The sequence below is a fragment of the Salvelinus namaycush genome, chromosome 1 (assembly GCF_016432855.1).
Source record: "Salvelinus namaycush isolate Seneca chromosome 1, SaNama_1.0, whole genome shotgun sequence".
NCBI lineage: Eukaryota > Metazoa > Chordata > Actinopteri > Salmoniformes > Salmonidae > Salvelinus > Salvelinus namaycush.
The window spans coordinates 41,128,659-41,144,538 of record NC_052307.1 but is presented as its reverse complement, the minus strand read 5'-3'; the positions used below and the strand labels follow the sequence as shown (position 1 = coordinate 41,144,538).

The 15,880-nt window shown below is 46.3% G+C and overlaps 1 protein-coding gene across 1 annotated transcript in view; it reads left to right on the top strand.

The window, feature by feature from the left end:
* The window catches only part of znrf3 (zinc and ring finger 3), a 107,571-nt gene extending 93,953 nt beyond the window's left edge, over positions 1-13,618 (top strand). The window contains exons 3-8 of the mRNA XM_038988533.1: positions 808-882; positions 3,357-3,488; positions 3,927-4,037; positions 7,730-7,897; positions 8,863-8,965; positions 9,304-13,618. Coding sequence (XP_038844461.1) covers positions 808-882; positions 3,357-3,488; positions 3,927-4,037; positions 7,730-7,897; positions 8,863-8,965; positions 9,304-11,210 — 2,496 coding nt within the window. The 3' untranslated portion in view covers positions 11,211-13,618. The remainder of the gene's footprint in view (positions 1-807; positions 883-3,356; positions 3,489-3,926; positions 4,038-7,729; positions 7,898-8,862; positions 8,966-9,303) is intronic.
* Positions 13,619-15,880: the final 2,262 nt, after the last annotated feature.

The following is a 15,880-nucleotide window of genomic DNA, read 5'->3' as shown; positions in this document are numbered from 1 at the left end:
GGAGACGGGTTAAAGAAGGATTTTGAAGCCTTGAGACAATTGAGACACGGAATGTGTGTATGTATCATTGAGGGTGAATGGGCAAGACAAAAGATTTTAGTGCCTTTGAACGGGGTATGGTAGTAGGTGACAGGCGTGCCGGTTTGTGTCAAGAACTGCAACGCTGCTGGGTTTTTTACGCTCAACAGTTTCCCATGTATATCAAGAATGGTCAACCACCCAAAGGACATCCAGCCAACTTGACACAATTGTGGGAAGTATTGGCATCAACATGGGCCAGCATTCCTGTGGAACGCTTTCAACACCTTGTCGAGTCCATGCCCCGACGAATTGAGGCTGTTCTGAAGAAATGAGGGGTGCAACACAATATCAGGAAGGTGTTCTTAATGTTTTGTACACTCAGTGTAGACCCACTTTGGTTGTTAAGCAACAAAACTGACGAGTGTGCAACTATGGGGCAAAACAGACTGGGTTGTCTTAGACTATTGACATGTAAACTCTATTTTGTCTCCAAATGTTTATTGAAAACACAAACACATTTGCACACACTTGTTGTCTTTCAATGACATTGTTACAGTTGTTGGTTAGCTAGCTTATAACGAGCCACCTAGGATTCCCCACAAGGCAGCTTCTTGTCATTGTTGCTCGCTTGTCTGTCTGGCTCCCGGTTTCAATTTCCGTTTCAGATGTACTTATTTGAGTTCAAGGTGATGTTTGTAAACAAAAGTAGAGAGTAGTGAAAGTAGTGCCTTCATTTGAACGATTTATGCATATCTAATGGATTGTGTTTTTCTCTGTTTATTGCAGGCGAAGCGAGCGGTTCAGAGGGGAGCAACGGCTGTCATCTTTGACGTGTCCGAAAACCCTGATGCCATCGATCAGGTCAGTATACACACACACACACACACACACACACACACACACACACACACACACACACACACACACACACGGCACTCACATCCTAAGTCTCCACTTATTCAATGAAGGAAACAGGGTAGCTATAAGCCAACGTGCTAAGGTTAAAAACAGATTCCTCTCCATTCAAACACCCACATTCTTCTTCTCTTTTCAAAGACCTTCTGTCCTAACAAGACCACTGTCAACTGACTGAGACATGCCCTGCTATGACAAGCAGGTTGTGTGTTTGCCCAACAATATACTCTTTCTGGTCAAACCCATGTGGATGAAGCAGGCTCATTCAACTATTAGGGGCTTTGAGTCTAGCCTAAGGACCCGTCCCAAGTGGCACTCTATTCCTTATATGGTGCATAGAGCTCTGGTCAAAAGTAGTGCACTATATAGGGAATATGGTGCCATTTAGGATGCAGACTGAGTCCTACCCTGCCTGCCTTAAGAACAGTGTACTGTGTGAGAGAGACGTTAAATTGATATTCAGGTTAGGGTTTTACTCAACCATGACCGTGCTCCGTGGAGCTCATAATTGCAGAGGTAGTTTAGAGCTGCTACTGCACACCAACACATTACCTCATCCCCTAGTACCCCGAATAATCCGAGTCTCTCTCGCTTTTATCTCTCTCTCTCGTTCTGACTCTTTTTTTCTCTTCTCTCGCGGACTTTTCTCTCTCTACTTCTTTCTCCTTCTCTCCCTCTCCCTCTCCCTCTTTGTCTCTCTCCTTCCATTCTACCTGAGCTAGTTCCTGTTTCTATGTTGTTGGCTGGTGAGCTCCCTGCCTGTAATACAGAAGTCTCTCCTCCACCCTCTAGCCTCCACCGGTGCAGCGTACATAGCAGCTTTGTCAGAGAGAAGAATTCTCCTGTGGTATTCAGCCAGGCCCAGAGCACCAGGCCCAGAGCACCAGGCCCGAACATGCAGGTTTCTCTGTGAACAGGCCTCCAGGCTGTAGGCTACAGCAGCAGTGTAGCAGCGACCCACAGAGATGAAAGGCTTGAGAAGGGACCACATGAAAGGCAGTGTGGCCCGCGGGGTTAAATTCCCCTAAGAGGGTTTCCAGTCGCAGCTGCCCAATCGGTACAGACACGACCCACAAGGCCGAGGGGCAGGGAGGAGGAGTTACAGAGAGTTACAGTTAACGTACTACGGGTGAAATTAGGAGGGAGAGAGAGGGTTAGAAAGTTAATGTTTTTAACCTCTCTTTTTTAAATTGTTCTTGCCACTTACATGATCTATCTACTTTTACGAAGGCTTTAATTTAATGTAGAGTTAAACATGATGGTTTCTGATAATAGAGAAGCACTTTGTTGAAGTTCCATTTGACTTCGAGGGGTTGAGTATCTCATCTTTCAAATTCACTTTGTCCTTCAATTCAAGCACATGCAGCGTAACTTTGCTAGCAGTGTTGGCACTTTTGAGAGTCTAGTGTAGATTAACTTTGTAGATTGCAGGGGGGAAAGAACACACGCAGAGGCAGAGATGTGAAATTGCCATTTGCTATACTGTAACCAGAGAGAGCATATTTCACTTGGTAACATGACGACGGGAAGAAATTGAAAAGTGAATACCCCTGGTATTTCCCCTGGCCTTTCTAAATTACAGACTAGAGAGGACCAGGAGGGAGGGGAGCCGACAGAATGGAGAGACTAGAGAGGGCAGGGAGGGAGGCTGAGAGACTGGAGAGACCAGATAGGGTAGGAAGGGAGGGAGGCTGACTGATTGGAGAGACTAGAGAGCAGGGGGAGGGAGGACAACAGACTAGAGAGGGCAGGAAGGGACGGAGAGAGGCTGACAGTTTTGGGTTTATGCTTTCAATTAAAGCCTAGACAACCAGGTGTGGGTTGTTCTTTGCTAAAATGGGGACCTTAATTCATTAAAACCCACAGACACTCGGCCCTCTGTGGAATGAGTTTGACACATGGACTAGAGAGACTAGAGGGCAGGAAGGGAGGGAGGCCGACAGCAAACTGGAGAAAGAGGAGCTCAGTGGAGGAGGCAGTCCACAGTTTCCACATCTCTCTCTCTCTCTCTCTCTCTCTCTCTCTCTCTCTCTCTCTCTCTCTCTCTCTCTCTCTCTCTCTCTCTCTCTCTCTCTCTCTCTCTCTCTCTCTCTCTCTCTCTCTCTCTCTCTCTCTCTCTCTCTCTCTCTCTCTCTCTCTCTCTCTCTCTCTCTCTCTCTCTCTCTCTCTCTCTCTCTCCTTCCTACAGGTTATATTCTAAAATAATAAAATTAGTATGTTGATGATAGGACACAGTTCTTATTCTTAATTTACAATACTGAAAGTCGATGTGGTGTGGGCCGGGCCAAATGTGGAAGCTGGCCGTGTCGGTGTTCTCCTACATAGCTGACCTGTTGTGTGTGTGTTCTCCTGTATAGCTGACCTGTTGTGTGTGTGTTCTCCTGTATAGCTGACCTGTTGTGTGTTCTCCTTTCCTGCAGCTGAACCAGGTAGCGGAGGACCCTCTGAAGAGGCCAGTGGTTTATGTGAAGGGGGCCGATGCTGTGAAGCTGATGAACATAGTCAACAAGCAGAAAGTGGCCCGTGCCAGAATCCAGCACAGACCACCAAGGGTAAGAGCCAGACAAGCCAAACCAGAACCACTGGGAAGATGCTAGATGTGTGTGTGTGTGTACGCACACATTTGCAAGTGAATGGACTAGCCAAACCATATTTTGATCATAACTCTTATTTAAACCCTACACACTTCACAAAGCACTATACTGAGTCTAGTCCCACAGCTAACAGTTACAGACATGGGAAGTCATTCTTCTAGAGAAATCTGAGCCTCTCCTTTATTCTCTCTCGCTCTCTATTCTTCGTTATATCACATCAATTTTCACACAGTCATTTTATCAATGGATGGTGCCAGGGGTGCATCTATGCCCAGTGCTGTGCTTCAATGCCTGTGTGCCTGCACGTGTGTATGCAAGCATGTGTGTGAGATGCCTGCCTTTGGCTGTATAGACATAATTTAACAAACCCTTCTCCCCCTGTCTCCCTCCCTACAGCAGCCTACGGAGTACTTTGACATGGGGATCTTCCTGGCCTTCTTCGTAGTGGTATCTTTGGTCTGCCTCATACTGCTCATCAAGATCAAACTAAAACAGAGGAGAAGCCAGGTGAGCACACACACACACAGTCTTGCGCAGCTAACCTTGTGGTGACATACAATTCAGTCCCATTCAAAATCCTATTTTCCCTAACCTGTACCCTAACCTTAACCTTAATCCAAAAACCTAACCCTAACCCTAGCTCCTAACCCTAAAACTAAACCTAATTCTAACCTTAACCTGTCTAGGACTGCACCCCCCCCCCCCCCCCACTGAAAAGCCAGGGCGCGAAATTCAAAAAAAATATTTTTTTAAAATATTTAACTTTCACACATTAACAAGTCCAATACAGCTAATGAAAGATACAGATCGTGTGAATCCAGCCAACATGTCCAATTTTTTAAATGTTTTACAGGGAAGACACAATATGTAAATCTATTAGGTAAACACCTTAGCAAAAGAGACCATTTTTTCTTTGTCCACCAACACCACTAGCTATCACCAATTCGGCTAAACTAAGATATTGATAGCCACTAACCAAGAAAAAACCTCCTCAGATGACAGTCTGATAACATATTTATGGTATAGGATAGGTTTTGTTAGAAAAATGTGAATATTTCAGGTAGATATCATAGTTTACAATTGCACCCACCGTCACAAATCGACTAGAATAAATAGATAGAGCAACGTGTCTTACCTAATTACTAATCATAAAACATTTCGTAAAAATACACAGCATACACTAATCGAAAGACACAGATCCTGTGAATACAGACAATATTTCAGATTTTCTAAGTGTCTTACAGCGAAAACACAATAAATCGTTATATTAGCATACCACATATGCAAACGTTACCCCAGCATTGATTCTAGCCAAAGAGCGCGATAACGTCAACATCGCCAAAAGATATTAATTTTTTCACTAACCTTCTCAGAATTCTTCAGATGACACTCCTGTAACATCATATTACAACATACATATACAGTTTGTTCGAAAATGTGGATATTTAGCCACCAAAATCGTGGTTATACAATGAGAAAAGTAGCCGAGCTGGTCAGAAAATGCCGTGTGCCATATTAGACAGTGATCTAGTCGTATACATAAATAATCATAAACGTGACTAAAAAATATAGGGTGGACAGCGATTGATAGACAATTTAATTCTTAATACAATCGCGGAATTACATTTTTTAAATTATCCTTACTTTTCAATACAGTTTGCGCCAAGCGAAGCTACGTCAAAAAAGATGGCGTCCTAAGCCACTAACATTTTTCGACAGAAACACGATTTATCATAATAAATTGTTCCTACTTTGAGCTGTTCTTCCATCAGAATCTTGGGCAAAGAATCCTTTCTTGGGTCTAATCGTCTTTTGGTCGAAAGCTGTCCTCTTGCCATGCAGAAATGCACATTGCGTTCGGCATGAACTGGAACGGTGCCCAGAGATTCACAGTGGCTCAGAAATAAATGTCCCAAAATCGCACTAAACGGATATAAATTGCTATAAAACGCTTTAAATTAACTACCTTATGATGTTTTTAACTCCTATAACGAGTAAAAATATGACCGGAGAAATATAACAGGCTACACTAATGCTTGGAAAAACAGTAGGTCGGTATCCTCCGCGCGCATGACGCACCTAGAAAAGAGGTCCTACCTACAGGATTTTTTCATTTATAGTGGCTGTGATTGGGCAATCGATACCGTTCAAAGCGTCATCACGTAAAGGCATCCAGGGGAAGACGTAAGCAGTGTCCGTATACTCATAGGAATAACAGTGGCCTTAAAACTGACTCCAGAACAGGGGCCAAAATGTGTGAAATCTGACTCCATGTCAGGGAAATTGCTGTAGAATGAGTTCTGTTCCACTTAGAGACAAAATTTCAACGGCTATAGAAACTATAGACTGTTTTCTATCCAATAATAATAATAATATGCATATTGTACGATCAAGAAGTTTGTAGGAAGCCGTTTCAAAAATTACACGATTTCCATAAATAGTGACAACAGCACCCCCTAGCCTTAACAGGTTAACCTTAAACCATAGAAATAGCATTTGACTTTGTGTGGACTTCTGGTCCCCACATCTAGTTTAACACGTCCACACACACAGAGTGCTCCACCATGTCCCCATAATGCTAGTTCACCTAGGGTTGGAGACATTAGATGCTATGCTGATGGATGTGCTCTGAACAGGATGTTACTGTAGTGTAGGCCTGGAGTGGTCCATGAGTCCGGTTTAATGGGCGCATGAACCGCTAGCGGAACACCTACGACAACATCCGGTGAAATTGCAGAGCGCGAAATTCTAATTACAAAAATCGTAATATTAAACATTCATGAAAATACAAGTGTCATACATCATTTAAAAGCTTAACTTCTTGTTAATCCAACCGCGTTGTCAGATTTCAAAAAGGCTTTACGGCGAAAGCATATCATGCGACTATCTGAGGACAGCGCCCCACACCAAAATACTTTTTCAACCAGCACAGGCGTCACAAAATCACAAATAGCGATTAAATAAATCACTTATCTTTGAAGATCTTCCTCTGTTTGCAATTCCAAGGGTCCCAGCTACACAATGAATGGTCGTTTTGTTCGATAAAGTCCTTCTTTATGTCCAAAAAAGTCTGTTTAGTTGGCGCCAATGATCTCAGTAATCCACTCTTTCAACATGCATACAAACGAATCCAAAAAGTTACCAGTAAAGTTCGTCCAAACAAGTCAAATGATGTTTCTAATTAATCCTCAGGTACTCTAATATCTAAATAAACGATAATATTTAAGACAGAGAATAGTATGTTCGATAGGGAAGATAAATAATGAAGAGCCCGCACCTCATTCACGCGCCAACAAGGCTACTTTTCTAATGAGAGACACCTTGTAGTTCTTCCAACTACTTGCTCATCTTTCAAAAAACAAGCCTGAAACCCTTTCTAAAGACTGTTGACATCTAGTGGAAGCCATAGGAACTGCAATCTGGGTCCTATCTATTTGTATTTCCCATAGGCTAGCACTGAAATGGCCTGTGACCTCAAAATAATTTATTCCAGATGGATTTTCCTCGGGTTTTCGCCTGCCATATCAGTTCTGTTATACTCACAGACATTATTTTAACAGTTTTAGAAACTTCAGAGTGTTTTCTATCCAATGCTACCAAGTATCTCCAAAACAGGTTTTAACATCTAATTAACCTTGATGGAGAGCAGCACAGTAGCAGGTGAAATCCTGCCAGCACACGTGTGTGTGTGTGTGTGTGTGTGTGTGTGTGTGTGTGTGTGTGTGTGTGTGTGTGTGTGTGTGTGTGTGTGTGTGTGTGTGTGTGTGTGTGTGTGTGTGTGTGTGTGTTAGACAGAGGAACACACTCCAGGGGACTGCGTTTGGGATTAATATAGAGAAACCTGCCAGTGTGTGTGCACACGTGTTTCCGTTTGCGTGTGTATGTGTGTTCCTAATGAGCCATGTCGACTTCCTTGAAGTGTTAATTAAAATAGCAGTTGACACCAGCAGCAGATTGTCACACGTTACGAAACCTCTTTCCAGTTGAGTTCACACTGGGGCATGCTAAGGACACTCTGTCCTCAACATATTGCTGACTCTATGTAGGCTACATGACCATCACTGTATCTGTCCTTATGTACCTGTCTACCAACACTATCTACCAATACTGCACCTCTCTTTATGTACCTGTTGTGTACCATTATTCCCAGCCTGACCATTTCTATCCCTCCTCTCTCTTCTCCCTCTCCCCATCTCCAGAGTTCTATGAACAGGATGGCCATCCAGGCCCTGGAGAAGATGGAGACCAGGAAGTTCAAGGCCAAGGTCAAAGGGCAGCGCGAGAGCAGCTGCGGGGCATCGGATTCACTGAGCAGTAGCTCCACCTCCGACTGCGCTATCTGCCTGGAGAAGTACATCGACGGAGAGGTGTGAGAGAGAACACACGCACACACTGAATAATGTTCATAACAAAAAGTTGAGAGACTTTGTTATGTCAGAGTGGCATTTTAATTGGAGTGGTATTTGAAAGTGGTGAGTTTAAGGCACATGGTCAAACTGACTTGAATTTCTGAAGTCACCGTAGAAAGATGTTTCCTAGACCCTATTCTAGGACCTTTGAAGGTTTACAGTAACAGCATTGCTAATCATGGCCCAGCCTGGGGACGTCAGGGGACCAACCCAGAGCCCCGAGCCCCCAGGGGACCCAGTCAGTCAGTGAGTGTGTTATGTGTCGTCTTGGGAAACCAGGGGGAAGAAAACACACAACAAAGCATAGTAGTGATATAAAAGGCTGAATGGCATCAAAGGGGTTTGAGCAGTGAAGTAAGACAAAAGATGGGAGGGAGAGAGCCCAAAGAGGAGATGAGTCATGCTAAGGGGCAGTGAGAGAGGAAGGGAGAGTGGGAGAGAGGGAAACGGCGAGAGAGACGGAGGGAAAAACTTGAGCTATCTTCTGTCCAAGAACGGAATAATAATGATCCTTCTTTGTGTCAGTCTTGCTGTGTTCTGTATAAGACGCTCTCTGGCTCGGCCAACGGCATGGTGTCAGGTTTGAGAAGAAGGGTGACTGGTGTAGTTTGAGGGCTCTGTGCTGTCATGATGAGTAGTGTAGTCTTGGGTTTGATTGTGAGGTTGGATTTGTTCGGTGTAGCTGTATACTGATGTATAATGTGACACCGGTGAAGAAGAGAAACCTTCTTGCTGCTTTGCTGCCACCTGTTGGCCATTCATCCAACAAAACGCCAATAATGTCCTTCGATATCATAAGCCTTAACTAACCTTAACTCTTCTTGTTCCCCCTCTCCTCCTCTTCCTCTGTTCTTCCCCTCCCTCTCCTCTTCTCCCCCTGTTTCCTCCCCCTCCTCTTCTCCTGCTCTCCTTCCCCTCAACAGGAGCTGCGGGTCATCCCCTGTGCCCACAGGTTCCATAAGAAGTGTGTGGACCCTTGGCTCCTTCAGCACCACACCTGCCCTCACTGTAGACACAACATTATCGGTGAGTTGGTACACACTGGCTGCATCCCAAATGGCACACTATTCCCTATGGGCCCTGGTCAAAAGTAGTGTACTATATGGGGAACAGGGTCCCAGTGGGGGAGCACCTGTGACTCTCTAATAAGAGTTTCCAGTCAGCACTTTTGTTAGACTACACAACCCACTAAAACAGTAAAAGCAAAATGCAGTTGATGTGAAATACCCTTTTCATGAAATAAAGTAAATATTACAACACATGAAACTGTAACTGTAACAAAGCTAACCTTTGAAAGACTCTTCTTTGACTCTCTAGGTTAACCTTAATCAAACACTCTCCCTCTTTCACACCCCTCTTCTCAGAGCAAAAGAAGGGGAACCCCGGCCCTGTCTGCATGGATGGCAATCCCGTCCACAGCCGGCAGCAGAGGGTAGTCCTGCCCGTCCACTACCCAGGCAGGGTGCACCGTGCTGGGCAGGTGACTACCTACCCCACCCGCACCTCCATGGACCCCCATGGTAACCCCATCACAATGCTCACTGTGGACCACCACCCAGACCCCCAGGGCCTGTACCCTCCCCAGTCTGCCCACGCCGGGGCCTTCCTCCGGGGCTACCACCCCCACACTACCGTGCACCTGGACCACTCCCTCAACCCCCACCACTGTGGCCTGGAGCACCAACACCGCGGCCTGGGCCTCAACCCCCCCACCTACCCCCAGCACCAGCAGTCCGGGCCCCACCATGGAGCCTTCAAGAGGCCCAAATTCCATGGGCGCAGCTTCTCGCGTGCTGCCTGCTACTCGCAGTATGAGACCATGTACCAACACTACTACTTCCAGGGCCTGACCTTCCCCCAGCAGGGTGAGGGGGCTGCAGGCGTAGTGGGGGTGGCTGGGGGCGCCGGGCCCCACAAGGGCCACCACAGCAGGGCCTTCCAAGGGGGTCTGCTCTACCCCACGGTGGTCCACATGGCCCCCGCTACCAGCTCCAGGATAGGGGAGGCAGGGAGTGGTGCCTCAGGCCTGGGCTGTTACCATGGCCACCACTCTGTGTGCAGCGGTTACCTGGCCGACTGTCCGGGCAGCGACAGCAGCAGCAGCAGTTCAGGCCAGTGCCACTGTTCATCCAGTGATTCTATGCTGGACTGCACCGAGGTTAGCAACCAGGGGGTGTACGGCTCCTGTTCTACCTTCCGCAGCTCCCTGAGCTCTGACTACGACCCCTACGTCTACCGCAGTAAGAGCCCCTGCAGAGGTTCGCAAGGGGAGCCAGGGGCCACAGCCGCAGGGGCCTCCACCGCCTGTCCCTCCACAGCCGAGGACTCCCTAACCCCAGCTCCCTCGGGGGGACAAGATGGCTGCAACCTGCAGCCACAGCCTCCTCCAGGAGCCTGTGGGTTCGGCTCGGGGGACCAGCTCTCCAGCTGCAGTCTGGAGCCCAACTACAGCAGCCGCTCGTCACTGGAGCAACCCAGGGACACCAGCACCACTAGCACTACCTCAGCCGGCCCTCTAGAGGGAGCTGCTGACAGGGGGAAGGGGGGGCAGACAGGGGAGGAGATAGGGGGGAATCATGCCCTGGGGGGAGTAGGAGCAGGGGCGTGTAGCTGCTGTTTCGAGGTACTCCCACCCAACATGGAGTGCATAGGTCAGCAGGGGCAGGACTCGGACACGGCTGGGTCTCTGGCCTCCTCGGGGCGTAGCTGTCACAGGGTCACAGAGTTCCATCAGCAGAGCTCCGCCTCTCAGCATCAGCAGAACTTTTACGGCCAGGGGGAGCACCTGTTGGCTCCGTCGGAGCAGGTGAGTTATGAGGGCCTGCCCTGCTTCTTCTACAAGGAGATGAAGGTCCACCGGGCCACAGGGGGGCGCTACAACGAGGATTATGCCGTGAACGTGCAGTACGCACACCACGCTGCAGACTCAGACGCCTGCTCCGGACAGGGCTGCTGTGGCGAGCTCAGCCAGAGAATACCCATAATCCATGAGGACACAGACTGTGAGCCGGGCTTGGGGGCGGAGACCCAGAGCAGCCTACTGCTAGGCAGCATCATTACGGGGGAGGGGCAAGGGGGCGAGGGGCGGACTGGGACTCGTTGGCGGGTGGAGCCAGGTGAAGGGGGTTACTTCACTTCAGGACCGTTCAGAGGTCAAACGTACCCCACCCAGGAGGAAGAGACCAGGGCCCTGTTCCATCCCCGGAACGCCACTAACCACGATGCGTCGGGAAACAGTAAAGCTACAGATGAGGGGCTTGGGGGTATATGAGGGGGTGTGGAGCCCAGAAACAGCCTCTTTGGTACCGAACCAGTCAGTCGTTCAGTTAGTCAATCAACAAACCCTCAGTTGCCTTGTTCTAAGCCTTGCTCGCTCGCTGAGCTCTGAATGTTATAATCCTATATGGTGATGGTGTGGATTTCTACTGAAAATTATATGATGGCCTGCCTGGTGTAACCAGGCCTATCCAGTTCATTCCTGTGGCTCAGCCCACCTCGTGGGCTGAGGTGGGCCAGCAGCAGCTTCTACAGGCTGCGATAGAGAATCAGGCTCCAACATATGGGTGGAAGTTCAGTGGTTGGCTTGGCAGGGGCACAACACGACATGTAGGCTACTACCACATACCATCAGTGCCAGCCAGTGTCAGTCATGAGACCCATTAGAAGATAAACTAATTGTGTTAGCTGGGCCCAGTTTGTGAGATTGTATTTTCTGATTTGGTGAGTTGTTTTTCTTCACATGATATCGAAACTCCATTTTGTGCAAAACTTTTGAGGATTTCTTTCCTTTTTTTCCCTTCTTAATTCTTATTACACAAATGCCTGGATGTACATATAGTATGCACTATATGTACAGTCAGGTCAAAAATGATTGGCACCCTTGTTAAAGATGAGCAAAAAAGACTGTATGCAATAAATAATACAAATACTGAGCTGTATTATATTTTCGGGACTTGAACCCGATTGAAAACCTGTGTTTTGATTTGAATAGGGCAGTTCATAAGCGCTGACGAAGGATATCAAGGATCTGGAAAGATTCTGTATGGTGGAATGGTCTAAGATCTCTCCCAATGTGTTCTCCAATCTCATAAAAGAAAAGACAGTGTTGTTATCCTCACAAGGGGAGGGTGCTTGAGTATTGAAAAGAGGGGTGGCAATATTTTTGACCCCTATCTTTTTTAGATTTTTTTGTATTACTTGTTAAATAAAGTATCTTCCTCTGAGCAATTGTATTAGCATAAAATAAGTCTTTTTTGCTTTTTTGCTCCCTTTAGACCTGACTATGTGTGTACTGTACTGCTTTTATGACATACAGTTACCTATACAGCTTGGATAACAAGCTTCAACAAACCACCAACTCAGATGAAAGGTTATGGAAGAATACCAAAACATTTCCTTTTTCTTTTTTAGGGGGTTGGGTGGGGATTGGGATTGGGATCTTTGGTAGTTGGAGGACAGCCAGTGTCAGTCAGTCACCCACTTCTCTCATTGAGAAGATGAAGCTAAGCTATACAAACTACTCTACAGTTCTGTCTGTTGGTGGTATACTCAGACCAACACCAAGCCTTAGGCCAGCGAGCCATACTTATTATCTGGGGCGGGACTGTGTCACTTTTTGGTTGAATAGAGGTCCACATAGTGACAAGGTTTCTCTGAGTTCCTCGAAAGAGATTTGGAAATCTTCAAAGGATTGGTTTCATATCCGTTTTAGTTACTATTTCTAGTTTAGAAGCTCATGGTTTTTTTTGGGCAGTTACTCATCTAGCCTCCTCAACACTTAAGCTCTAATGTAGATGGTCGTATCGAGGCTCTTGTGTTGCTTAAAAAAAATAGGCCAAAGGAAAAAAGTATCATTCACAAGGGATCTCTTTTATACTGTGGCTGTGTGTTTTTGTTGATGTATTTTTTACAACGCAGTTACAAAAAAAGCAGCACACCTGATTTAAAAAAACAAATGATTAAATCACACAATACACATCATGCTCACAAACAATATCAACATTGTTTGTTCATTCATTCATACCTTCTTTCTGTTTGTTTTACAGACTGTATTCTACTGTTTCTATGAAATGTACCCATTCTCTTCACAGAGGCATTCGTTTTGAAATAACAATATTTATATGTTAACCCAGAGCCCTAATAAATTAAAGATATTGAGAATCTAATCTTGCCTTTGCATAGAGATGTACTGCAAATGAAAATGTGGGGGTACGCAAGTCACTATTTAATTTGTTTTAATTGTTTGTAGCACTTAAGATTATATAAAAAGAAAATGTGTACAAAAAAAATGCTTTTTAAAAAACAACTTAAGAATATAATTATTTTCTCCATCATTACCATTTTACAGATGTTTAAAAAGGTTAGAAATCAATCTGTATATTTCTGTATCTGTATAGCAGCACATTTCATAAATGGAAATATGTTCTCTGAATATTTATTTACTAATATATTTATCTTTAAGCCATGTCTTATGTTGAGTGTATGAACATTTTGGAGTTGTTATTTGGTTGCTTTCTTTGATAAATCACTAACATGAGACTTTGTAAATACATGGTAATTGCACATAAGACGATTTTAAATATTCTCTGACCAAAAACTGATTTAAAAAATGTAGTATCATACAGTTTTGTAATTAAAGTGTACAAAGATCTGTAAAATATACAGTTTTATTCAAGTAAATCATGTTGTGGCATCTTTCTTCCTAACCTTGTCATCTTAATTCACAACAGTTCAATTAGAAGTGATGTCTTAAGTCTGGGATACATCTCTTTTGGGAAGACCATTTTTGGAGGAAAGCATCTGTGGAATATTTCAAACCATGCAACTTAATCGTAGTCTTTGTCTGGCCTGGAGTTAACTGAGTACACACTGCAGTTTTTGGGCTTGACAGCCAAAGTTAGAACTTTGGCTGTTCTGTGCCTGTACATACACCTAGGTTCAAATACATGTGTATTTGTTATTTAAATACTTACTGTCTGTGTATGAGTATTTTTTTAAATAATGTGGCCTGAATCAACTACTTCTTTTGGAAGTATTTTAAATTATTTTCAAATGCATATTTCAAATACATGGGAGTGTATTTGAGTCAGTGTATTTGAGTATTTTCTAATACATTCCAATATTCAACCACTTTTTAAATAAAACATATCTAAATTCTTACTTCCAAATGTCTTTAAGTAATTGGAATACCCTAAATACAGATAGTATTTGAACCCAGGTCTGACATGCATTTAACTCTAATATGTGTGTATCAGGAATAAAGGTTAGAACCTGGTAGACTGTCGAAGTAACACTGTTTATTATAGCAACAGGGGCAGGCAAACACAGGTCAAGGCAGGCATGGGTCGACAATCCAGAGTAAAAGGGCAAAGGTACAGGACTGCAGGCAGGGGCAGACAGACTCCACCTCTCTGTCTGCCCCTGCCTGCAGTCCTGTACCTTTGCCCTTTTACTCTGGATTGTCGACCCATGCCTGCCTTGACCTGTGTTTGCCTGCCCCTGTCAGGCAGGTGGGCTCAGACAGGACAGGCAAAGGGTCAAAACCAGGAGGGCGAGAAAAAGCAAGACTGGAGAAAAGCAGGAGCTGAGAAAAATGCTGGTTGACTTCACAAACGAGACGAAATAGCATTCCCAGATTCTCGTAGAGACCGCTGGCCGTGTTGAAGGCGGTTTTCGACACGTCCCCTTCCCGTATCTGCACCAGGTGGTAGGCGTTCCGTAGATCCAGCTTGGAAAACACGGTGGCCCCCTGGAGCGGTTCAAAGGCCGAGGAGATGAGTGGTAGCGGGTAGTGTTGAGATCCCGGTAGTCGACCCCGGTAGTCGATGCACGAACCCTGCGCCCGGCGGGAGAAGAAGAAGGACGGATGAATCCTGCAGCAAGGGAGTCCCCGATGTAGGTCTCCATCGCCTTTGTCTCTGGTCCCAACAGAGAGTAAAGTCATCCCCGGGGAGGAGTCATGCTAGGGAGAAGGTCAATCCCACAGTCATAAGGTCGGTGCAGTGGCCCAGGCCATGCTGAACACATTCCGGAGGTCCTGGTACTCCGTGGCAATGGCGGAGAGGTCCGGGGCACATTCTGAGCCCCCGGGAAGACGTCCCGGGGCAGGTTGTACTGACTTCAGGCAATGGGCGTTGCAGAACGGGCTCCAGCCCATGATGGCACCAGTAGACCAGTTAATGAGGGGATTGTGTCGCAGGAGCCAGGAGAATCCCAATACCACGGTAATCTGAGGGGACTTGGTGAGCAGGAACTGGATAGCCTCGCTGTGGTTTCCTGACACACGTAGGTTGATGGGAGTGGTATTGTGGGAGACTCGGCCTATAGAGCGCCCGTCCAGCACGCTAACGTCCATGGAAATGGAGAGGGGCTGAGTGGGGATGTTCAGCTCGGACGTCAGGGTAGCGTCTAAAAAGCTCTCGTCGGCCCCAGAGTCAATGAGAACCCGGAGAGATTAGGACTGGTCTCCCCACAGCAGAATGGCATGAAAAAGGGTGCGAGCAGGGGAAGCAGGAACGTTCTCCATATGGCCCACCAGAGTACTCGCTCCTACCGGTGAGCCTGATCTTTTAAAGGACAAGAGGACACGAATTGACCAAGAGTCCCGCAATACAGACAGCTTTTCGTGTCAATCCTGTATTGCTGTTCCGCTGGCGGCAGCCCAGCTCTGCCTAGTTGCATAGGCTTAGGAAGCAGTGACTCGGCCATCTTCGGCAACCCTCGGGGCAGGTCGGGAAGCCTCGGCTTCTCTCGGCAACGAGACCATTGGGAGCTTCCGGAATGACTCGGAGGCAAGGTGGGATCCCTGGGTGTGCGAGCAAAATCCAATTTCCTCTCCCTCCGTCATTCCCGTAATCACCCATCGATACAGATGGTCAAAGCGATGAGGGACCCGAGATCCGTAGGTAACTCCCGAGGTGCAAGCTCGTTCTTGACCTCCCC